Raw genomic sequence first — 25,645 nt, forward strand, 5'->3', positions numbered from 1 at the left:
GCAAGTGGACGTTAGCTGAATTTTAGCAAATGAATAGTTGTATCTGTGTAACCCAAACCACTATCAAGATAAAAAAAAAAAAATTGCCATTGTCCTAAAAGGTTCCCTTGTACCTCTTCCCAGACAATCTCTGCCCCAGCCTGTAAGAGCTAACCACATGTTCTGACTTTTCTCTGCCAGCGATTAGTTTGCCTCTTCTAGAACTTCTTATAAACAATACCATGAATCTGCCACAGTTTATTCCCCTTATTAAAGGAAATTTGCCCACTTCCACTGTTGTTATTGACATTTGTTTCCATTTATCTTGGAAAAATACTTAGGACAGGATTTTCCGGATCATAAGGTAGATGAATGTTTCGTTTTCTTTAACTTCCAGACTTTACTGCAATGTAGTTGTACCATTTCACACTCCCACCAGTAATTCTTAAAGAGTTCTGGTTACTTGGTAGTTTGGCCATCACTTGATGTTAGTCTTTTTAATTTTAGCCATCCTAGTGTGTCTGTAGTAGTATTTCTTGGTGGGTTTGATTTGCAATTCCCAGATGATATTGAGCACTTTCTCATGTACTTGTTAGCCATTTGTATATCTTCCTTTGTGAACTATCTGTTCATATCATTTAGCCGTTTTCCAATTGAGTTGTTTTTCTTTGTATTATTGAGTTGTGGGAGTTTTAAAAATATTTTTGGAATCAGTCGAATGTATGCTTCACATTTTGTCCTAGTTTCGGGCTTACCTTTTTATTTTCTTGTTGGTATCTTTTTATGAGCAGAAGTTTTGTTTTAATTTTGATGTTTTATTTAGCAATTTTTAAATAGTTGTTACTGCTTTTTAAGTCTAGTGTAAGAAACCTTTGCCTACCTTAGGTCATGAATGTATTTAGTATTTTCCTCTAAAAGCTTGATGGCTTTAGCTTTTACATTTAGATCATCTGAAATTACATTTTGTGTATGCTTGAAGTAGGGGTTAAGGCTCATTTTCTTTCTTCATTATGAACATTGTTATTACAGCACCATCGTTGAAAAACAGCAACAACAAAACTTGCCTTACCCATTGCTTTGGTGACTTTGTTGAAAATCAAATGACTGTCTTGAGTGGGTGGGCCTGTTTCTGGCTCTCTGTTCTGTTTCATTGATCTGTTTCTTAATACCACACTATCTTGATTACTGTAACTTTAAGGTAAGTTTTCAAGTCAGATAGTATAAGTCATTTAACTTATGGGGGTACATTCTCTCTTCCCTTGACCAGTGTCGAAAGAGAAAGAGAGCGAACCGGTTATTTGAGTAGAGGCGCTTGGGATTGAGAAAGAAATGAGAGACAAGACACAGAAATAGAAAAAGCTGGGTCTGGGTGGGCTTCTGCCCTCTGATGGAGGGACAGACAGGGGGCCCAGCATCGGAATCACATGTTTCATTTATACCCAAATACCAGGAAGTTACATCAGTTCTGGGCGGGCCGTCTGGTGGGCGTGACGAGCAGTCTCCGCTCCACCTCAGGGCCCCTCCCACAGGGCGGGGCCAGTCAGGGGAGGAGCGTCCTATTCATTCCTGGTGCTTGGCTGGATCTACATCTCAAAAACCCACTCCCCGGCACCTGGGCTGCAAAGATACGAGTCAATGCTAAGAACACATCGCCATTTTGGTTAGATGTGTAACCGAGGCTCGGCTCTGCCAGTCACCTTGTGTTCAGCTGACAATATTTTAAGAAGCATGCCCATGTGTCTTCCCTGGCAGGGGGGGCCCTCTACATTAACTTTGTTCTTGTTAAATATTACTCTGAATATTCTAGGTTATTTGTGTTTTACTATAAATTTTAGAATGAGATTGTCAATGTTCATTAAAAAACAAAACAAAAAAAATCTGGTGGGATTATTATGATTCATTGAGTCTATGGGTGAATTTAGGGATAGTTGATATCATCCTAATATTAAGTCTTTTTACCCCAAGTTTATTATGTCTTTCTATTTATTTAGGTCTTTCATTTCTCTCCACAATGTTTTTTAGTTTCCAGTTGCAGGTCTTGCATATAATTTATTAAATGTATTTATATTTTTCAACACTATTGTAAATGGAATTTTTAAATTTTTCTAATAGTAAAAAGATAATCTTTATAGTAACTTTGTATCCTGCATCCTTGCTAAATTCATTTACTAGTTCTAGTAGATGTTTGTAGATTCTTTAAGTTTTCCTATATAAGCAATTACGTTGTCAGCAAGTAGATAAAATCTTTACTTCTTTTTATTTTTAATCATCAGGCTTTTTATTTATTTTTCCTGTCTATTGCAATGGTCAGCACCATCAGTACTGTGTTGATTAGGAATGGTGAGAGTGGACATCCTTGTCATGCTCTGAATCTTTCAGCACATGTTCTGATTTTATTAATATAAAAAAATTTCTGATCTCACATTATAACTGCGGTTCTCAACCTGTGGGTTGCGACCCCTTTGGCGGTCGAACGACCTTTCACAGGGGTCGCCTAAGACCATCCTGCATATCAGATATTTACATTACGATTCATAACAGTAGCAACATTACAGTTATGAAGTAGCAACGAAAATAATTTTATGGTTGGGTCACATGAGGAACTGTATTTAAAGGGCCAGAAGGTTGAGAACCACTGCATTATAGTAATTGTATTTTTAGGGTTTGTTGTTTCTGAAGATGGTTTTTTCTATTTTCGTTCTGATATAAGCACAATTTTTTGTTTCTGAATATTTCTTATTTTAAAGGCTAAATCGTGTGATTGCATTGTAATTTAGTAATAGTAGTACTAGTAGTGATCTTTATGGTGGATTCCTAGAAGTGAAATAACTCTGCCAAAGGGTTTGAAAGTTTATGTGACTCTTGCTATACATTGCCAAGTAACATACTGATTTATAATGCCACCAGCCATGTTCAAGCCTGAGAAATCTTTAATTTCTCCAGTCAGACAGGACTTTTCTGCCAATTTTCACATGAGCCAGTTTCTGCTTGTGGAGCATAAAAGCCCTACCAGTGACTTCACCCCTTTATATGCTTCCTTTGGGAGTAGCCTTGTCTCTTAGAAGCAGGGTACTTGTACCCTGTTTCTTGAGAAATTTCTTCTACACAGAGACAAAACTGGTAATTTATCTAATTAAGCTTACCATCCTCATTATCCACTTTGGAATTATGGTAGTAATTTCTGGCTTTCAGGTATACTTAGTGTAGACATCTCTCAACATAGGTAATTCATACTTCCTGTAGTGTTACATAAGTATCTTCCTAGAGAACAAAAGGCCATTAGGGATATTAGGTCATTGGTTTGCCTTCAGTGTTGTGAAGGTCAGTTCTATTGCAGTAGGTTTCAATTTTAGTTATAACAGAAAGCCAATAAGAACATGAATGACTTTAATGCCATCCTACCTATAATGTCACTCTCAGAAACACACCAACATCTGAAGCCATTAAGTCTTTTTATTTTTTTATATATAGTCTTCTCTCTTACATTCACATTATTGAAAATTGAGATGATATTTTGTAACCCAAGTTAGTCATTTTAAAAAAGTATCTCTCTCGTTTTACTATTTTTGTTGTTTATAAGGACTTACATGTAGGGATTACCTATTAAATGTTGAAGTGGTTTGTTATATGGCCTGAATTTTTTTCTAGTTTACCTTTTATTTCTACTTGTAATACTGTGTTTTTGAAATAGATGTTTAATTTTTAAGAAATAAACTTTTTACTCTTTCTCTTGCTTTTATTCAAATTGGTATTCTCTTAAGATCAATTCATTGATCTTCCCTTCTTTTCCCAGATTTTTTATGGTTTTATTTTTTACTCTATGAGTTTTATTTTTTTAAAATGTGTTTTTATTGATTTTAGAGAGACAGGAAGGGAGAGGGAGAGAGATAGAAATATTAATGAGAGATCTATTGGCTGTCTCCTACATGCCCCCTACTGGGGATCAAGCCTGCAACACGGGCATGTGCCCTGACCAGGAATTGATCTGATGACCTCTTAGTTCCTGGGTCGATACTTAGCCATTGAGCCATATCAGCTGGGCTATGAGTTTTATTGCTTATGATGTTATTCATCATTTAGAATGTACAAAGCACTGTGGTAAGACCTGAAGAATATAACAATGAATAGAGGTGATTTATGTTCTCAAGGGGCCTTCCATAATAGGGTAAAACTTACCGATAATCATAGTAGAAATCAATAATTAGTAAGTGCTGTTTAAGTGAGCACAAAGATTGTTCAGAGGAGAAAGAGATTATTTCTAGACAAGGGCATGTTATAAGGTTTCATGCAGGATGGCACATTTGGACGGGTCTTTTAAAGATTTCAACCAGTAGAAATTGGAAAACAGATGTTTAAAGGGTTAGGGAAAGGAAAATATAGCTCTGGTCAGGTTTGGGGAGTAGTTAATAGTCGAATGAAAACAAACACTCCTTGAATACTTCCTCATTACCAGGCACTTTAGAAGCATTATCTTGTTTAAACCTCACAGCAATCTTGTAAGGTTGGTACTATTATTATTCCCACTTCTTTAGGTATTCTACAGAATCTCAGCTGGGTAGAGTAAGTTGTCTAAGATAACTCAGCTGATGGAAACACGATTTGAACCACATCTATGACACTCCAAAGCCTGAGCTTTTAACTAGGTCACACTTAGAAAGCTGTTTTGGAGCCACATTTAGATGTAATCATATTGGTCCTTCAGATTAAGGGTATCACACCCTTAAAGACAGTATGTGTTCAGCACAGAAAAAATGAGAGCATTGTAACTTGTCTTGTGTGTGCCTCTTGAGGGAAAAAAAAAAAAAAAAAGAGGAAGAAAGGAACAAGTATCTGGAATATGTTGGCTTTGAGTGTTATTCTCTCTCATCACCTGGCTGAAATTAGACTCTGCCTTTCCTCTGGAGAAAACATTACCCCTCCAATAAAGGAAGCTTTGCCTATTTATTTTATTAAAGGATCTGTAGGAAATGGATGCTTCACTTAGAGTGTGCAGAATTTTATGCTGTTTTGCTGCAGATGTGATGTTTCCTGAATTTTGCACTAAAAAGAATTCCCTTTCATTATGTGTTTTAGAATGAAATGTGTGCATTTCAAAATAAGCAGCTTGATGGTGATCATATTTGGTATCTTCTCATTTTAGGAGAGGAACTACTATAGAGCAGAAATAGCATATTCATACTAGTGATGTGCCCATCCCTGCCAGAGATGTTTTTAAGAGAGAGAAAAAGAGAGAGTTGAGTAATAGTGCAAGGTCCTGAAAAACATATCAAAGAATCCATATTATAGAAGGTATAAGGAGAACATGGGGTTAAGAAACCTACTTTTACTACAGTCAGATTTTCCTTCAATAGTCCTTTGAAGCTATTTTGTGCTAAATCTCTTTTACTTGTTTCAGGATCTTCTCACATTTACGTGAGTACTTTACTAAGAAAATTCAAAGCTACCTTACAATCCCCTTCCTTAGATTACCTCCATATCTTTACTTATTCTGCCCCATACTTCCTAAGCTACCCTTCCATCTCCTGATTTTGTTTTCCCCCCACCTTCACTCCTCACAGGTTGCTGCCGAGGACTCAACCTTGACATTGTCTTGGTCTCTCTGTGTTGTTGCCTCACCTCGAGATATTTGGGGAGTGGGGTAGGAGGTGATGACAGCTAAATGAATAAGGTTTAGCTTTGTAAAGTTTTATGATTCTTGTATTGTTAATGTCTCCACCACTTACTCCTTTCCTTTCGTCCCACAGGCATATTATTGTGGTGGTCTCCCCTTTCTCCATTCCCTAAGAGCTAAAAGCAGCACCGCCTTTTATCTTATTGTCCCCAGCACTTCTATCTCCTTGCTTCTTCTTTTCATTGCCAAACTTCTCGGAAGAATAACCCGCCTCTAATTCTTACTGCTTGCTCCCTCCAGTCCCTTACAGATTGGCTTCTCTCCGCATCACGCTTCTGAAAGTCCTCTTTCAACTAGTCATCTCCTGTTGTCAAAACTAGAGGCCTCTTTCTGTCCTTAAATCACTTACTCATTCTGCCACATTTGACACCATCAGCTTACTGACCTTCCATGACTTTTGTTTTCATTTTCTACCTTCTCTGAGTTCTCTTCTTCTCTGGCCCTTTACATATAGATATTCTTTGAGTTTTTTTACCTTTGCTACCTTCTCCTCTTGTCCCGCAGGCTCCCCGGGATGATTTTATCCATTCACAGGACATCTTTATCTCGCACCTCTCCACTGATAATTCCAACCCTACATTTCAACATCTCTAGTCCAGATCTTTCTCCTAAACTCTAGCCCTCTCTTTCTATTTGCCTGCAAGAGATTTTTTCATGATTATATTAACAAATCAAACTCAATATATCTAAAATAAAACTTGTTTCCTCCTTTTATCCCTTCCTTTGTAACTCCCTCTTCTTCTCCTCCCATCAAGTGAAAGATGATGATGACTGAGACTAAGATGATAGTGGAAGAGCTGGTGAGAAGTGGTCAGATTCACCAGCACCACACAAAACAAGGCAGACAAACAAAGAAATAACTTGGTCTTTCTCTCTCGTCCCATATGAATGGTTAATAGCACTACTGCCTTTCCATTAACTGGGCTAAAGTGGACAGAATCACTCATTTATTCATTAAGCATATACCTTCTGGATTCCTGCTGTATTCAAATACTGTTCTGCAACCTTGGAATACATTCAAAGATCCCTGCTCTCAAGGACAGAGACAGTAAACAGTCAGCATAATAAATGAGCTGTGTAAAATAATAAAGGTGATAAGTCATATGGGAAAAAGAGAAAGAGCGGATGAATGGAGATCCGGATTTATCAGAATTATGGGTAAGAGCTTGCAGACTTAAATAGAACAATCAGGGCAGGTCTCATTGACACGGTGACATTTGAGTGAAGTCTTGGTGGAGGTAAAGGGGTTCGCTGTGCAGACATCCTGGGCAGAGTGGTCCAGGAAGAGGGATCAGACAGTGTAAAGGCTGTAATGTGGAAGCAGGACTGCCATGTTCAGGGAATAGCAAGGAGGCCAGTGTGCTAGAGCCTAGTGAGCAAGGAAGTGAAAAATAGGAAATTAGGCCAAAAGGGCTTTGGGAGGTTATGTTAGGGACTTGGCCTTAATTCTGAGTGATTTGGGAGCCATAGCAGGGTTTTCTGCTGAAGAGTGACATGCTGTGACTTACATGTCAAAAGGATTCTGTTGTCTGCTGTGTTGAGAGTAGATGGTAAGGTGCAATAGTAGAAGCAGGGAGACCAGTTAGACTAATTGAGTAATCAAGTGAAAGATGATGATGACTGAGACTAAGATGATAGTGGAAGAGCTGGTGAGAAGTGGTCAGATTCTGGCTATATTTTTAAAGCAGAGCCAATGTGATTTACTGACAGATTGGATGAAAGGTATGAAAGATAACTGTGGGTATGAATAGCAAAGGTAATATGAATACCAGAGACACTAGAAGACGAAGTGAAACTCATTGTAATGGAGGGAAATGGGGGTGAAAGAAGTTAAGGAACTAAACTTTGATCACTCCCCTGGTGATCTCTTCTAGTCTCGTGGCTTAAAGACTTTCATAAGCACATGACTCTTAAATTCATGTCCTCCGCGCCATCCACTCTTCCACACTCCAGACTGGTGCATCCAACTGCCTATTTGACATCTCAGACCTAACATGCCTTAAACTGAACTCCAGGTCTTCCTCAACATCTTGTTCTAACTATGGCTTTTCTTATCTCAGATGATGCCGATTCATTCTTTCTGTTTTTCAGTCCAAAAGCCTTGAAGTTATTCTTGACCTTATGAGATACCCTTGTCTAGAGATGACCCCTTTCTCCTGTGAACAACTCTGTTTCACAGAAGCACTTACTAATTATTGATCTTATTATGGTTATTGGTAACTTTTATCCTCCCTATTTTGGAAGGCTCCTTGAGGACATAAATCACCTCTATTCATTTTTGTATTCTTCAGGCCCTATTGCACTGTTTTGCTCATTCTAAGTGATGAATAAAGTTGCCAACAACAAAATACATTGGCTAAAAAATGAAACCATAAAGAATATAAGAAAATATGGGGAACATTGAATTGACCTTAGAAATCAAGGATCTTAAGGGACGACTAATCTATATATATAAAAGCCTAAGTGACCGAATGGCCAGTCGAATGGTTGAACGGTCGCTGTAACGCACAATGACCACCAGGGTTCAGATGATCAACACACAGGATCAACCGCTCCTCCCCCTCACCCCCCCCCCCCCCCGAAAAAAAAACAAAACACACACATCTGGATTGGGCCTGCAGGGATTGGGCTGAAACCAGCTATCTGACATCCCCCAAGAGGTCCTGCATTGGGAGAGGGCGCAGGCCAGGCCAAGGGACCCCACCAGTGCACCGGGCCTCTAGTCTTATATAAAAGTGAGAAAAGGAATAATAGATTTAAAATTTTGTAATTAAAAAGCTTCTTCCACTTTACCCCACTTATTCATAATAGACTTGGATTATGAAAAGGAATATTGTGGTTAAAGTAAAGCTGTGAGCCTCTCTAATTGTCCTTGTTCCTGTAAAATAAATAATGCACCTGAAATTTTTATACAAGATTTGCTAGGCTAGTTGGTTATAATTGTAGGCTGTAAGCTACAGAACAGGGACTTTATGAATCTGGTTTATTCTATCCCCATCACCGAATACAGACTGATATGGCAATATTTGTTTAATGAAAGAATAAACAACAGCAATAGGAAGTGTAAAGATGGGTACGTAGAAGAACACCTAGGAAAAGCGACTACTCAGGAATTGGCAATTTTAAGTGTCAAGGAGCAAAATGAAATGTCTAGCTTTACTTCAACCTAAATATTTTTTCTGTAGTCTAAAATGGCTGAGGTCATTGCAGTTGTGTAAGCAGAACTGTTGATAGAACATCTAGATCATTATTTCTGCTGGTGCCTGTCCCACCTGTTGAGTGAGTAATTCTTTCAGAATCCCTTGTGGATTGAAGGGATTTGAGGACCTCCCCACATTGAATCTCATGCTCCACAGAGTATTGTGTTCAGAACCCGGCCTTCCTAGTTTTTATAGACTAGAAAACGGAGACAGACCATGAAAGAGGATCACTTACCATTTGTTGTCATCAACCAGAAATTGTCATGGTGTCCCCATGTGTGAGTGATTTCATTGTGTTGGGTAATATGGACTAGGAGTAAAATTGCTGCTAAATATTATGAGTAAAATGAAGCCCAGAAACTGTTTAGGGGTTGCTATTCCCCCACGCCTCTTCTGTTTTTGTCCTCCCATCTCGGTTGATCAAGAGATCCAAAAGCAAGTATCCGATTTCCCCTTTTCCTTGAATAAGGTGCCAGGAGGTAATGCTTTGTGCTGCAGATTATGCTGATTTGTACATGTCACAGTGAGAACTGGCACTTTCCCAAAGAATCTGCTGCATTGAGAATTTGATTCACTCCAGATAGTTAAGCCTGAAAGTTATGTTCTTGATTCAACTTGAAAAATGCCAGGAAATTTAATGTCAAGACTGTCACTCGGCACTCATTTTGATAAAGCATTAGCTAGTATTTAATTGTTATTTCCATTTCAGCCATTAGGGAGAAATTTTAAAAGACCAGTTTCTAGAATTGGTTAGCAGCCTGTGTGTAGCAGGAATGTGACATGCAATACCTTTCTAGTGGACTAGGGAAATGTTTACCAAGGAGCGATTTGTGTCAATATCTGTACTATAATAGTAGTACTATGGTATTCCCTTTATTACTGATGATGTACCTATTACTGAACCTTATAATCAATGTTGAAAAGTATGTTTTCAGAGAGTAAACAATCATTAGTGCAAAATACAGGTCTGGGACAGAATAATCACATAACCCAACCAAATATTTACTTGGAGAGGTAAGAATCTTCTGTACAAAAACCAAGCAATGTTTATTCTTAATTTATAAAAATATTGTGTCAGATTTTTAAGAGCAGAAGTTGGTCAGAGGGTACAAACTTGCAGTTGTAAGGTGAGTGAGTTCTGAGCATATTATGTACAGCATGGTGAATATAGCTAATAATACTGTATTATATACTTTAAAGTTAGTGAGTAGATCTTAAATGTTCTTACCACAAAAATGGCAATTATGAGTCCTGATGAAAGTGTTTGCTAATGTTGTGGTGATAATCATTTTGCAGTTACATAAGTATATTATCTTGAAATTATACTGTCAATTATATCTCAGTAAGGCTTGGGGAGGGAGGGAGGAAACCCACACACACAAAAAGTAGAATTAACCCAGCAGATACACAAGGGCTCTTTGATGAGATAGAAGGACCTATCTGATGCTCATGGATTAAAAGCAGTTGGAGCAATAGGGGGGGAGGCCCTGTAGAGGTATTCCCTTGCTCTCTGCCATGCACCTGCATTAAGTCCAGCCAGATAGGGCTCTTGGGCCCTGCTGAAGTCTGTTTCTTTCCTGTTCAAGGATTTAGCGTCTCCAAACTCTTCTTTTTGAATCGCTTTCAGGGGTTTTATCACATTCTTTCCAACCTCAGCTTTCTGCCCAGCAAGAAAGGTTTTCTAGCTGCTAAGCAGCTATAATGCAAGAAGTTTAGATTGTTTTTATTTTAAAACAAAACAGCAGCAGTAGAGCAATGACATTCACAGATTTAATATTCATAGTTTCGACTGTCACCCGGAAGGCCAATGACTTGTAATTTTTTTGAGGGGGAAGTCCTTTAGCCTACTGAGTGTGTCTAGCTCACCTCCTCCCACGTCTAAAATTTACTGCAGCTTTACTCTGCATTCTCATGCCAACTAACTTCTGCAATGGTAAAAACATGCTTCTTGTGGGAACCTTGCCTGAAAAGAAACCCAACTACAAATGCTGTAAAATAAATGAAGATTAAGTTAACAGACCTAAGAAATTACTAGTATTTGCAAATTTGAAAGATCTTAATTTTTCTGTTCTTGCCTCACAAAAGTTGGCATTCAGTCATGAAAATTACGGCAGAATGATTGCTGGCTTTTGATAAGCGATATCTTAGGATGTGTATCAATAGTGACCTACATTAACTTCTATGGAGCTATGATTATACAATATTAGATTGCCTTTTCATAAAGGAACATAACATCGTAAAAGAGAGGTCAAACCTAAAATCTAAACATGATAAATAGATGAATTATTGAAAGGGATTTTTTTTTCTTGTTAGTAGTTAAAACTCAAACATCTTACTGTAATTCCCAGGAAGTTAACATTCATCATATTTTCCAAAGTGCCTTCACAAAGAGAAAAATGATGAAAGAGAATCTACCCACTGGAGAATCATATGATCAGACTGTGGGTTTCTTAGGAATTGATTGTTATATCAAATGTCTCACACGCCATTCCCAACACACCCCCACACGAAGTGTGGGGCAGGGCTGATAGAAGATACCAGGAAGAATCCTGAGTCTTTGCTGTGGGGTAGATAGAACCCATAGTAAAGGGCTGTTTCCCAGGGGAGAAAGCCCTGTATCAGGAGAATGCCAGCCTGCCTGGCTGCAGATCATGCCTGTTTGATCTGGGAGAGTTGTTTAACCTCCCTGTACCTCAGTTTCCTTGTCTGTTAAATGAGGATAGTACATATCTCATGGGATTACCTGAGTCGATATCTATTGAATTCTTAGCACCTGGAACAATAAGCTTATTGGTGTTGCTGTTATTTTTGTTGTGGTTGAGAAGGGGCTGTCAAGTGAAGCCATAAAAGAAAAGTAGGGAGATGGGTGGCTTATGACTGGTAGTCTCCCGGGGGTGGGGGTGGGGGTGGGGGTGGGGGTGGGGGTGGGGGTGGGGGTGGGGTTAATCATGAGATCTGGATATCATTGAGGTCATTTAACAGTGTTAATGAACATTAACACTGGGTCTTGGACCTGTCTTTCCTACATGCCCGGAGCAGCCGTCAGTCAGTTCCCAGGGGAGGAAGAGTGATGAGGAGTTGCCAGACAGCCAGCCATAAGGTCGTGCTTGCCTCAGTCCTTTCCATCTCCAAAGTATCTGCCCTGCTCTTCTCTTCCCCAGGTTTAGATCATTCAGTCTGGAGCCTGAAACGCAGTAGGATATCGACTTAGTCTCCCATTATCTCCCTCCTCCCTGCCTCCTTCCTGTCCCCAGTCTAGCTATGCATTTCAATCTTAGCCTGTCTTTTGACTCTCTGTGTGACCATAAGCAAATTACTTTGACCTTAATTGCCTACTCTTTAAATGGAATAAAAATGGTTCTGCCCATTCAGAGGACAACCAAGGAATTTATGGAAATGGCAGATGTTAAGCATTTTCCAGTTCCGTGAAAGGAGGATTCCTTGGCCAGATAGATAGAATCCATAGGAAAAGGGCTGTTTCCAAGGGAGATCATCCTTTACCCTAAAACATGGGCTTTATCCCATTGGAGCTGTTTAATTTTAGCTCTACCATCTCTAGCCTGTATGTTTTTGAATACTACTTTTTAATTTGCCCTTCTCTTTCAAATATTCACAGGCACTAATATATGTTATGGCTTTACAGCCAGTAAATTAAATTATATGAATTTTAAACAGTGTTTTTGAACTGTTAGAGAGTCTGCAGCCTTTGAAACCACTAACTTAATTTTTTCCAACTCTTATTCAGTAACTCAAACAGAGCCAAACCTTTTCCTTTTGAATTTGGTTTTAAAAATAATAAATTGCTCCCAGGCAGTGGTCCTGGGTGCCAGATTTTTATCTGGGATCTAAATCTTCTGTCTGCATTGAAAATCACCCACAGAAAAGGGGTAAGGAGTGCTAATGACGATGTGATATATGACAACTTTTACCTTAGCTACGACCTGTGGTCTCAGCTGTGTAACTTTGGGCAGGTCACTTAATCTGAGTTTTGATTCCCTTATCTGAAAACCTACAGCCACAATAAATTTTTGAGAGAATGAAATCATCTTTATGAACACTTTCAAAGGATCTATTTACCTGCATGTAAAATCCTACCTCTAAAAGAGCAGGTGTAAGTAGGAGGTTATTTATTCCAGCATAGTCAATTGTTTAAAAGTAGGCTACAAGCTCATTCAGGGCAAAGGCTCTGTTACCAAACGTTCAGTCTTCTTCTCCACAGTAAATACTTAATGAGGAAGCTGGATGTGTGATTCTTTTTTTTCTTTTTTGCCTTTTATTGTATAGGATTTTATTGGGGTGACATTAATCTACATGAACATATAGGTTACATGTGAGGATTAATAATTTATAAAATCTGTATATAGGACCATGTGCCCACCACCCAAAGTCAAATCTCCTGTCACCTCATATTAGAACCCCTTTCTTCCCCCACACCCCTCCCTCTGGCAACCACCACACTGCTGTTTGTGTATGTAAGTTTCAGTTTTATATTCCACATATGAGTTAAATCACATAGTTCTTAGCTTTCTCTGTTTGACTTATTTCACTTCGCATAATGTTCTCAAGGTCCATCCATGTTGTAAATTACGCTATTTCATTGTTTCTTATGGCCGTGTAGTACTCCATTGTGTACATATACCACATCTGCTTTGTGCGATTCTAAATTATCCTCCAGGGTGTCAGCATTTTGTCACATTCCGTTGAAGACCTTAATTTCAGCAAATCTTTTATCATTTGAGGTTGTGTGGTGTGTGTTTAAAATGGCCAGACTCAGTGGGAGCAGGATGATCAAACCAAGTGATATTGAGTTGTTGGGATACTTTTGGTTCTTTTCATGGGGTCAGGGATGTTTTTAAAAATGTGGAAAACTGATTTTCTTTTGTTACTTATAAATTAATTTCTAAGGCAATTCCTGAAACAGGATTTTAGAAATCTTCAGATGCAACCACAGCATTTCAGTAATGATGCCTTCTCATTTTTATATACTTGACTCATTTAAATGTATATGTATATACATTTGGGTTTTTTAAATGATCATTTTAATTAAGTTATAATCATAATTTTAATTAAGTTATAATCACACAGTATATCATACCTGGTTCTGAAATAGGAAAAGCTACATCAAAATCAGTGCTACCTATTCTCTGTGATATCGGTTATTTCATTGGTCTTAGATATTTTCTTTGATGGAACTATACAAGCAATGTCTTCAACTATATTTCTAAAGAGAGCATCCTAAATCTTTTAACTGACTTTTTATTTTTACAAATTTAATTTTTCTGGTCTAAATTGCTAAAATAGAATAGTTTTCTAGGGATATGTTCTCCTACATACAACTAATGTAACATGCATCAATTATCCAGTTTCTGTGCATGCACACCAGACCTTTCAAAAAGAAGGAATAGTAAGTTCTTCCGAAATTAGAAGCAGGTAACAGTCTGATACTTATAAACTGAGTCTTTTGGAAGACAAACTGCATTCCTTAGGCTTATCCTTTTCAGCTCCTCCCGTCTTGTTGTTGTTGTTTTTATTCTTAGGTGCAGGAGGTGCCCCCAAAGTCTCCAAATGCTGCCAAGCCAGTGGCGCTGAAAATGCCCCGCTGCAGCCCAGATAGCTGCATGCCATTTGAAACTGTACTCTCAGATCAGAATCTGTGAGGGCTTGGGAAACAGCCGCACTGCCCTTTCTGAAAGGGTTACTTTTTTTTTTTTTTTTAAATTCATCTGCAATAAGTTTTCAAAAGCCAGTCAGCTGTAAGTTCTTGTGAAAAATGACTTGCTGTAACTTTCTGTGGTTGATTAAGTGCTAAGAAAAGCAATTTAAATATTATCCTCACTTACCTACCAGCTTCTACAGCACAGTAGGTGTTCTGGGGCCTCTCTGTGAATGCACTCTACTTGAGTTTACCATTACTCATGGATTTTGCACCAGCAAAGGTTTTTAAGGATTCTGGCCCAGTCCAGGGTCTCAGTTTAACAAAGAGGTTAGAAGTTTGAAACGATTCATTGATGAGGATTACAGTGCAGTTCATGTCGCTGCCCCTTCGATTTGACTGCTGAGAGGTGGGTAAAGCCAGGGCTGCCTTTTATCTAATTGTGTGCTGCTACCTGCTAACCTGTATCAATTCTCCTGCAGATGCTACAAAAGAAATAGCAGGTTTTTCTCCTTTGCCATGTTGGAATTTATAGTCAGCCTTTAATATTAAGTGCAGCAGATTTAAAAATATATAGTATCTGTGGTTTTTAGTATAACAAACTATCACTGAATTTTCAGTTGCGTTCCAACGCTTACTCTACAGTCACAGTTAAGAAGGGGAGGTTTTCTCCTAGAACAGGGGTGGGCAACCTTTTTGTGAGTGTGTGCCAAAACCAGCAAAATCTCTGACTCAAAATTCTTCTGCGTGCCAACCCTAACTTTTTGAGAACATGTTATGCCTACTTGATATCTCTTAAGGTGTACGTATGTGAAGAACCTTGAAGAAATAATAAAATTCATTCGAGCGACAAAAACACAGTATATGATGATGAAAAATACATTTATTTTTTAATGTATATATGTACCCTGATAGTCCGACAGAAAACTTTATGACTCCGTTTGATATTATCAGTGGGACTTTTGCTGCTGCATCACTGATGACGAGATTTTACATCAGGTTTATATTTCGTGACTTTCAGAGATATGCACGAGCTACTACTTTCATCCGTCAGGCTACTCCTATTATGAGACTTAACAAAATTCATCACTGAGAACAAAGATTCACAAGGGTATGTGGATGAAACCAAAACGCTGGTCAGCTCTAGGAAGGCAGGGAGAGTTAAGGCAGAGGCATAGAAATTGCTCTTCCCCTCTCTCGTCAATCCATGTTTATGGTCTTTAAGATAACTTGTTATGTAAAATTATTTATTTATCTAAGATGCACCTACACGGAATTTATCTGAAAAATAAAAAAGTCGATGTTAAGAAAAAAATTGTAAATGGAAGATTATAAGAGAGGGTTTCGCGTGCCAGCAAAAGTTACTGGCATGCTATGTTTGGCACGCATGCCAGGGGTTGCCCACCCCTGTCCTAGAATAAGCTTTCTTTTTGCATCATTGAATGTCTACCTGTATTACATATCATGACCTGCTTTATCTGTACCTTTTTATTTCTAAAATGACTGTGCTCTTGGAATTTAACGTTTTGTTTATTGATGTAATGACTTAAAAGCTGAGTAAAACTAATGGATAAAAATAAACAAGTAACAAAAATCTCTCTTAAAAGTGTTAAGAGTGGCTAGACAGCTAGAAGCCTTTGCCCTTGCAGCGTGTTCTTCGTGGAGTTATAAATCCTGTGAGTTTGGCCTATACGTATGGGCTAATATTAGGCCGGTTTTAAAGTGATGGTGTTGCATCACCGCGGTTCTTCTGTGCTCTGTGGGGTATCACGTTGCTTTAATGTAATGAGCCAAGCCCTGGGCTCCTGAGCTTTTCTTCTCCATGCTGGAAATGATTACATAAAACTGAATGGCTGTATCTGAACTCCTGTGAGTCTTGAGAATTTCTTATTCTTCAGGAAAAAAACCTTACAAAGACTTTTATTCTTTGAGTGCATTTGTAACAAGTTTCTGTTGAAAATGTCAGTGATTTTAGGTTCTCTGGCATTCTGTTTGAAAACAGGCATGCTCTCTGCGGCAAGCTCTGTATTTTAACTTTGTGCAGATGTATGTGAAAAGAACATGATGTGCTCATTTGTTGCACTTATGCTACTTTCTTACTTTAAGTAAGATGGGTGAAATTACATATTAAATAAAAACAGCAGCGCAGACAGCGCTCCTTAGCAAACTGAAATGCCTTCCAGGGACAGTGGAGAAAATGAGACTCTGACTTTCATAACTCACTGAATTGTGAAAGATTGTCTACTGAAATGCATTTATATAACAACTTCTTTGTGGGATTTATCAATATTAACAGTCTAATGTTTAAAACTAGTCTGCCATTAAGTTGTGCCGGTGAAATGTTACCAAAAGTATTGTATTTGATAGCTTAACCAAATATTGCCATTTAATTTTTGACATAACTGCAGTTATAAACAGATACACATGGATTTGTATGGCATGAAACTCCGTTTAGTGAAAATAGCTGTGTGTCCTTAGGAAAATTATTTAACCTCCCTGAACCTCAGTTGTCCGTTTCTGTATGACATGTCTGTCTTTTAGGATTATTGTCAGGATTAAATAAGAACATCTATCAAGCACTAACATAATGCTTCACGCATAGTTATCAGTACATGTCCATTTACATTCTGTGTCCAAGCGTCATAAAGCACATTGTATTTTTATTTGGTACTTCTGAGCCAGAATGGACTTTGTACTGAGTATTACATACTCAGTTCTAAATGAAACTTTGTATTGGATATTCCTGATCACACTCAGTTCTAGAGTGAAAATTCAGAATATGTAGAATAAATTTTTTTAGGATATTTAAAGAACACATGTTTGAGTGACTACTGAGCATAAAACATCGTTTTCTGTCATTCACGGTCAGACGTATTTGCAATCCAATAAGGTAGAGGTCATTCTGAATGCTATTCCCAGTTCATTCTGTAGTTCTTCTCCCTTGTGTTTGCTATGTTCCTTTCGCTGCAGTCCTGTTGTAACTTTAAAAAGTTTTCACAATTAAAAAGCATTTGACTTTGTTCCATAGTCATTTAAAAATAAGTCTGATCAATACGAAGCATTAGCTAGGAGCACAATTTGGTCGTTTTTTTTATTGATTTTGTTACCAGTGCCCTCGGGCTTAGTGTGTGAGAATGAAATATGCATTCAGGTTAAAGAGACCAACCTTCTTTTTACATCTGCAACCACTATAAACGGAATTCTTTCAATGGAAGTGACTTTGGTAGACGTTAGTTACACACACCAACTTTAAGCCTCCGAAGCCAGTATTTCTGTTTTGGGAAGTTTCTGCCATTTAGTTACTTGTACTAATAATAAGATGCTATTCAAGGTTATAGATTTACAGCTCATGAATATACTTTTTTGGCACTTTAACAGTTGATTGTAGGCCAGAGTCTTGGGGATTTGAAAGATGTTCTGGTAAATACCAGGGAAGCCTGCTCAGCAGGGCATGTATTATTTAGAAAGTTGAGCAAGGAAGTTGGCTGTGGGCAGAGGTTGTCATGTATCATCTGCCCCATCAGTCAAAGCTCCAGCAGCTGTTCCCTGTCACCAGGGCCCATATGTGCTACTGCCCATCCATCAGCACTAACAGACACTGGTTGCCTCTCTGGTGGGCTGGGGAAGCCATGGAAACACAAATAGTGGGTAGCTCACTGGCCGCCAATTTGGATGGAAGCTCATTTCTGGAAAAGGAGACCAGGCACCGACTCCTTGGTCTTTCATTAGGTCATTAACCAAAATACATTGTCAAGAGAATTAATTAGATTTTAGAGAATCTGTTTTTGACCAAAAATATGGCTTTCAAAATGTAGGAGGGTTGCACATTTGAACCCAAAGAGACACATTAGTGAAATGAGAGATGGGAGAGTTTACTCCAGCAGATATCAGATTACCAGTACCAGATTATCACCAAAGAGGCCTTTCTGGTTGAACACAACTCTGCAAAAAAGACTGGAAATCACAAATATTCCTTTTGCAACAACCTGCAAAATGGCATAGGACCCAATTCTGATCATAGACAAGCCTCCAACATTTTCCTTTTTCCCATCTTGTATTCCAGAGACATCCTAAGAGGAAAGGATTTGACAGCATTAGTATCACTGTCTGATTACTGTGTTGACATTTTTAAAGTGCCATTAATCATAGGAAATGAAACTTAATGATGTAGAACAGCGATTTTCAACCGGTGTGCCACAAGAGGCACACTGGTGCGCCACAAGAATTTTTAAGACATGCAATACCTGACTATTTAGTCAGCAGCACTGACCTCTTTTCCCTTAGATTGTCAAATGAAAAAATAACAATAGCCAACATAATAGCCGGCTGGTGTGAATGAATCAAAGTTATACCTATTTTTTTTTTTTTGGTCAGATCAGCAAAAAATAGAATATATTTTTTGGTGTGTTATAGAATTTTAGTAATTTGTTTAGGTGCTATTTTGAGGTGAAAAGGTTGAAAATCACCGATGTAAAAAAATACCCAGCCAAAGAATATCAAGAAAGTGAGCTACAGCTCAATATTCAGATGAAATTTAAGTGAAATGCAGCTTAACTCTTTATTATCTTTTTGTCTTAACTTATTATTGAACTCCAAAAGCTAAGTAATTGATAGGTCTCTATTCAAGCAAGAGAATGGCAAACATAGTAAAGGGAAATTGAGAAAGGCAGATACTTTTATTTTGTAAATATTGCAGCTATCTAATCTAATAAAAAGAGAAATATGCAAATTGACCATAACTTGGCTATGCACCAAGCTACACCCACCAGCCAATCAGAGTGACTATATGCAAATTAACCCAACCAAGATGGCAGCTGGCAGCCACGGAGCTGGAGCAAGCAGGAGGCTTGGTTGCCCCGGCGATGGAGGAAGCCAAGCTTCCTGCCTGCCCTGGCCGGCTGTGGCTTCTCCCGCCTCCTCAGCAGCGCTAAGGATGTCTGACTGCAGCTTAGGCCTGGTCCCCGCTGGCAAGTGGACATCCCCCGAGGGCTCCTGGGCTGACAGAGGGATGTCTGATTGCCAGCTTAGGCCCGATCCCCCCCCCGAGGGGTCCCAGACTGTGAGAGGGCACAGGCCAGGTTGAGGGACCCCCCCAAGTGCACAAATTTTTGTGCACTGGGCCTCTAGCCCTATATAATGAGGTAATATGCAAATTAACCCTCACACCCTCACAAGGTGGCTGCCTACAACCAGGCTGGCAGGGGGGTTAGTGAGGGACAACCAAATGATTGAACAAGTAGGCTGCATGGGGCGACCAGGCTGACAGGGGTGTTAATGAGGGACGACCAGATGACTGAACAGAAGGCTGCATGGGGCGGCCAGGCCAGTGGGGAGGGCAGTCAGGGGTGACCAGGTCTGCAAGGAAGGGCAGTTGGGGGCGACTGGGCCAGCACGCAGAAGCAGTGAGGGGCATTCGGGCCGGCGGGGGGGGGGGAGGGGGGGGAAGTGGACACCTGGGAGCAACCAGGCAGGCAGGCAGGTGAGTGATTAGGAGCCAGCGGTCCAGGATTGGGAGAGGGATGTCCGACTGCCGGTTTAGGCCTGATCCCTGGGATTAAACCTAAACCGGCAGTCGGACATGCCCCAAGGGGTCCTGGATTGGAGAGGGTGCAGGCTGGGCTGAGGGGATGCCCCTCCCCGCCCACTGCAGCACACGAATTTTGTGCACTGCTCCTCTAGTATAATTATAAAGCTTATAAAGATAATGTTCATCTTAAGTCTATATAATTGCAGTCTGTCTTTTCATTGCTTCCATTTTTCTCTGTTGATGCTGAATATACTTAGTGTACTGATTTTATTTTATTTATTTATTTTTAAATATATTTTATTGATTTTTTACAGAGAGGAAGGGAGAGGGATAGAGAGTTAGAAACATCGATGAGAGAGAAACATCGACCAGCTGCTTCCCACACACCTCCTCCTGGGGATGTGCCCGCAACCAAGGTACATGCCCTTGACCGGAATCGAACCTGGGACCCTTCAGTCCGTAAACCGACGCTCTATCCACTGAGCCAAACCGGTTAGGGCTAGTGGACTGATTTTAATTACTTCATGTGAGGCTTGCCTGTTGATGGCATTTGAGAATTACTAAGCTGGTGGTATGCTTGCACAGGTAACACAAGTACAAAGCAATGGTATGGCACCTGACTAGAGTAACGCATTTGTCAAAAGCTGGCAGTGCTTGTTGGGGGATTTTGATGGATTTTTATATCATCAATTCATTGTTGATATAAAATAATTTAAATTCAAATAAATTTTCTTAACTGAAATTTTAGGAATCATGAGGTAAGTATAGGTATCCTTATTCAGCAAACACATATGACACTAAACTCTAAAGAACATTACACTGTAAAATGTTTCTGACCTGTAGATGCTTTGTTGGAAAATAGTACAAGAACCTAAATCCATCCTTTCCCTTCCCTTTTCTTTCTTTCTGTTTTTTTTTTTTTTTTTTTTTTCCAAGCCAGATCATGTATTATATCATGGACACATAGTAGGTTTTCAATAAAGACTGATAGATTATTATATGGATCTGAGATGACTGAATTTTAGGGTGGTCTGTATAAGGAAATTGGAAAATAAGTAATATTATTAATAAGTGTTGGCCCCCCGCCCCCCCCCCCCCCCTTGCAGGTTTTTATCCTTCATTGGAGGAACACTGTGTGAAATTGGGAAGCCTGAGATGCAACAAAAAATAAAGTCATTCCTTGAAAAGGAAGGAATAGAGAAACTTGCAGAAAGATTACAAACAACAGTGCCCTCTTTACAGATCATCATAGATGGTCTCAGCCAGCCTGAAAGCTTTGACTTTCGAACAGGTAAGCAGTTGAACTTGAACAGTAGCACCTTTCATTTGCATAGCTCACTGTAGGTCCTATGGCCCTCACAACAATCCTATGCTGCCGGGGTCCAACCCCAGCGGGTCCAGGGGTCCCCAAAGGTGTGGACGGAGTCGGCGAAGAAGGAATGACATGGAGACAGCGTTCAGTTGATCAGCAACCTAGCCAGGATCTCTAGCCCGGATCTCCAGAGAGGTTCTGCTTCGGATCTCCAGCGAGGTTCTGTAGCCATGTTCCCTCGCTAGGTTCTCCAGCCAGGTTCTGTCCAGGCTCTCCAGTCAGGTTCAGTGTCCAGGTTCCAGTCAGGTTCTCCTGCCAATCTCTGTAGTCAGGTTCAGTCCAGGATCCCTTGCCATGTTCTCCCGCTAGGCTCTGTCTCTAGGCTCTGAGGCCAGTCCCTCTCCAGGATCCTCCGGCATGCTCTCTCCAGCGAAGTTCTTCTGTCTCTAGTTCTGTGTTCTAAATTCTGTCTGTTGTTGTCTTGTTGCATCTGTATTTATACTAGTTGATTCTAATCCTGTCAATTTCTATTACAAAGGTTAGGGCGTTTCTTATCTCCATTCCAGGGAGAAAAGATTATGTAGTTTAAGCATGATTGTTCGTAGTTAAAGGGATTAATTACCCGCCTGGCACTTAGTTGAGGGGTTTTATTCCCTCCCTAACTTCAGGGGAAAATCCCTACCTGGGGATTCAACCTTTCTCGGAGAGGAGACCTTGGTTAAAACACAGCGCCAAGAAGGTGAGCAAACATATAAAGAACAGTATGCCATATATGCCAGGTCCCTTGAAACAGCAAGGATGGACCGGCTCCCGGCAAATTCCCCCTTTTTTATTTTTTAAAAGCAGGCATTAAAAAGAAAAACCTCAAATGCTCTCTTGTATCCATTTTAAGAGTAGGATTGGCGCTTTCTGCTATTACCTGAGTCCTGATCTATCACCCCAGGGAGAGCTTGCCAATCCTGCACTTTCCCGGGGTGGAAAGGCTGCAGTGGGGTTAAGGATAAGGCTCCTTGGGCCTACCTTCTCCCATGCCTCTACATTTACCTTTCCTTCCTCAGAAAAGCATGGACATATTTCTTGTATAAAATGTTCTGTCTGACTGGGAGTAACCTTAATTCCTCTGCTAGCAAGCATATATGTTAAAAGATCAATACAGAGTCTTTTTTCTTTAGACTCAGTATGGCACATCTTCTTAATCTAAAGATCAATACAGAGTCTTCTTTCTTTGGACTCAGTATGGCACATCTTCTCAATCTAAGTTCTGTACTATCCACCTTCTTACCCTATTTATCCTCTATAGGGGGGTCTGTAGCACCCTGGTGGAGTCCTATCCGTCCCGAGTGTGGGGGTTTTTAAGGGGGGGGGGGCTTACCTAAGGGAATCCTGTTCCAGGGATTCCCAAAGGTGTGGACGGAGTCGGCGAAGACTATTCACCCTCTTCCTACGGTGGAGTCCTATCCGTCCCGAGTGTGGGGTTCTCAATGGGGGGGCTTACCTAAGGGAATCCTGTTCCAGGGGTTCCCAAAGGTGTGGACGGAGTCAGCGAAGACTATCCACCCTCTTCCTACGGTGGAGTCTGATCCGTCCCGAGTGCGGGGCGCTTACCTAGGGGTCCCTGTTCGGGCGCCATATGCTGGGGTCCAACCCCAGCGGGTCCAGGGGTTCCCAAAGGTGTGGACGGAGTCGGCGAAGAAGGAATGACACAGGGACAGCGTTCAGTTGATCAGCATGGTTGGGTTCTCTTGCCTGGTTCTATTGCCAGGTTCTGTAGGTTCTCCAGCCAGGTTCAGTCCGGTTCTCTTGCCAATTTCTGTAGTCTTCCAAGCCCCTGTGTTCTTGATTCTGTGTTCTGAGTTCTGTCTGTTTCTGTCTTGTTACAACTGTATTTATACCAGTTGATTCAATCCTATCAATCTCTATTACAAAGGTTAGGGCGTTTCTTATCTCCATTCCAGGGAGAAAAGATTATGTAGTTTAAGCATGATTGTTCGTAGTTAAAGGGATTAATTACCCGCCTGGCACTTAGTTGAGGGGTTTTATTCCCTCCCTAACTTCAGGGGAAAATCCCTACCTGGGGATTCAACCTTTCTCGGAGAGGAGACCTTGGTTAAAACACAGCGCCAAGAAGGTGAGCAAACATATAAAGAACAGTATGCCATATATGCCAGGTCCCTTGAAACAGCAAGGATGGACCGGCTCCCGGCACTATGCCATAGGCAAAACAGATGTTATTCTCCCATTCTACTCATGAGAAAACTAAGGCATGGTGGCCTTCCTTCAGAGTCATTTCAGTTAGGTAGTATCCAGAGCCAAAGCTAGAAGCTAGGTCTCCAGATTCCTCGTTCCCTGCTTACTGTATACATGCATCATACATGAGCTGCTGTGTGCATGGAGGCACACAGTTTTCATCTTCCTTTCCTAAACGGTTTTTATCTCATAGGAACCAGAAGTCCAAAGTAAGGCATTCAGTTCACAAACTAAAAAGTGAATCTTCCTAAATTACAGCCTTCCAAGTTCCTGGATTCTGTGTCAATGAACACACTGAACAAATAAGATACTATCTCTCTGTTGATTTTTCCTTCTAATTAAAAGTGCTCTCAGCTTTCAGCACAGGTAGATGGTGACGGAAGTATGACAGCCAGAGTTGTTGAGAGCAGTGACCCGGTGAGAAAGAATTAAGGTATCAATTTCCCAAGGAAATTTGAATAGGAAGCCCTGAGATTGAATGAATCTGCACTTGTCTCATAACCAGTTTTATGGTGCCATGTTGAGGGCTTGGCTCTTTTCATTCTTTGTTAGGCCGCGTTGGGGTGATGGGACATGCTTCTTTGAAAAAGTTTAAGGGAATTTAAAAACACCACCAGCAAGCTCATTATAATTTTACCTCAACTTTTCAGTAAGCTTGAAATTAATTTTTTTTAAGTTGGAGAAAAGTAAAATAAAACATAAAGTAAGATCTGTGCCCAAAATGTAGGAGCCGACGCGTCTGAGCAGTCCATCCAAAGTGTCGTTTAGCAGGAATATGAAGTAGTGCAGTGGTTCTCCAACAGGCGGGACGGGAGGGTGGTGTGCCTAGGTTGGCAGATGTTTTGCTGTCTTCTTTGTTTTTCTGTCTCGGGGTTGATTCCTCTGTTATTGCGGTTACACGGTAGGCTCGGGGCAAAGATCAACTCTTAAATTACATAGTTCAGTTAAATAGCCAGCAGCCAAGTAGAGATCCTCACCTGGTGATGCCCGTAGTTGAACCGAAACCCGATGCATGTAGGCTTATCAGTTACTGCAGTTTTTATCATTATGTCAAGTGAAATTTCAAATAAATCTCATCTCTCTTCTCGATTTTCTCCAGAGGATTTCTCTTCTTGATGCACCATTCTTTTCTGATACTCATCCTGTCTTCTGTGTTCTCAGTGACACAGTTTTATGACATTAGCACTCTGGTTGCTAGTCGGTTTCCATAATTGGGTTCATCCTAAGCAGCCTTGTGACAGGACTGAATATATGTACCTTGCCAATCAAAGTGTTAAAGATTGCTGGTACATGGTGGATTTTCTGATTTCTCAGTGGCCCAGGCTGTCTTCAGGAGCATATTAGGTAGATCCTGACTGCTTTTCCGTGCAAAATTAAACCAAGCAGCTGATCAGGAACCCCTGGGGAATCTGTACCAGCTGGACCTCTATGAGAAAAAAAGGGGGGAAAGACTTTTCAAGCATAAAAACAATGCCTATGGGGCCTCGGAAAACATCTTGCCTCTGACCCTGATCCATGACTTAGTTTCACTTTGCTTGGACACAGTCAATGCCCAGCATAATATATTACATTAGAGTAGGTTTCTGCTTTGGCATCAAGTGAAATTCTACAGAATCAGTTCCAGTGTTAGCATATTCCTATTTTTATGAGATTTGAGGTTTAAAGAAGGCTTTTGTTTTACAGGAAGAAGGTGAGTTTGTAAAAAATCTTGATTTCAATGTGGTTGGGCTGGGGAAGGGGAACAGAGAGGTGACCAGTTGTTAATACAAATGTAAAGGATCGCTTCAACAAGTAATCAGGATAAAGCCAGCAGCTGTGGAGGAAAAGGAAATGGAATGGGTGGAGGGAAAATGAGGTCTCAGTGAAAGGAGATCCAAGCACAGAATGTGTTCTTTGTTACTAGAATCAACATTCAGTAATCCTAGGAAAGGGGGCCAAGAAGAGCATGGATAAATGGAATCCAGAGATAATCCAAGCGCCCCACTTAAACTGTTGGTTCTAACCTTCTCCCTTATAAAACCTTTGTTATTGTTTTGTTTTAATGAGAGCCATAATG

General features: G+C 40.1%; 1 protein-coding gene across 3 annotated transcripts in view; it reads left to right on the forward strand.

Annotated features, from left to right (window-relative positions):
• Nucleotides 1–25,645, forward strand: part of SRBD1 (S1 RNA binding domain 1) — a 162,182-nt gene that overhangs the window by 134,673 nt on the left and 1,864 nt on the right. For all 3 annotated transcript variants that reach the window (XM_059659941.1, XM_059659943.1, XM_059659942.1), the window contains exon 20: nt 21,137–21,321. In XM_059659941.1, coding sequence (XP_059515924.1) covers nt 21,137–21,321 — 185 coding nt within the window. The remainder of the gene's footprint in view (nt 1–21,136; nt 21,322–25,645) is intronic.

The sequence above is a fragment of the Myotis daubentonii genome, chromosome 12 (assembly GCF_963259705.1).
Source record: "Myotis daubentonii chromosome 12, mMyoDau2.1, whole genome shotgun sequence".
Taxonomy (NCBI): Eukaryota; Metazoa; Chordata; class Mammalia; order Chiroptera; family Vespertilionidae; genus Myotis; species Myotis daubentonii.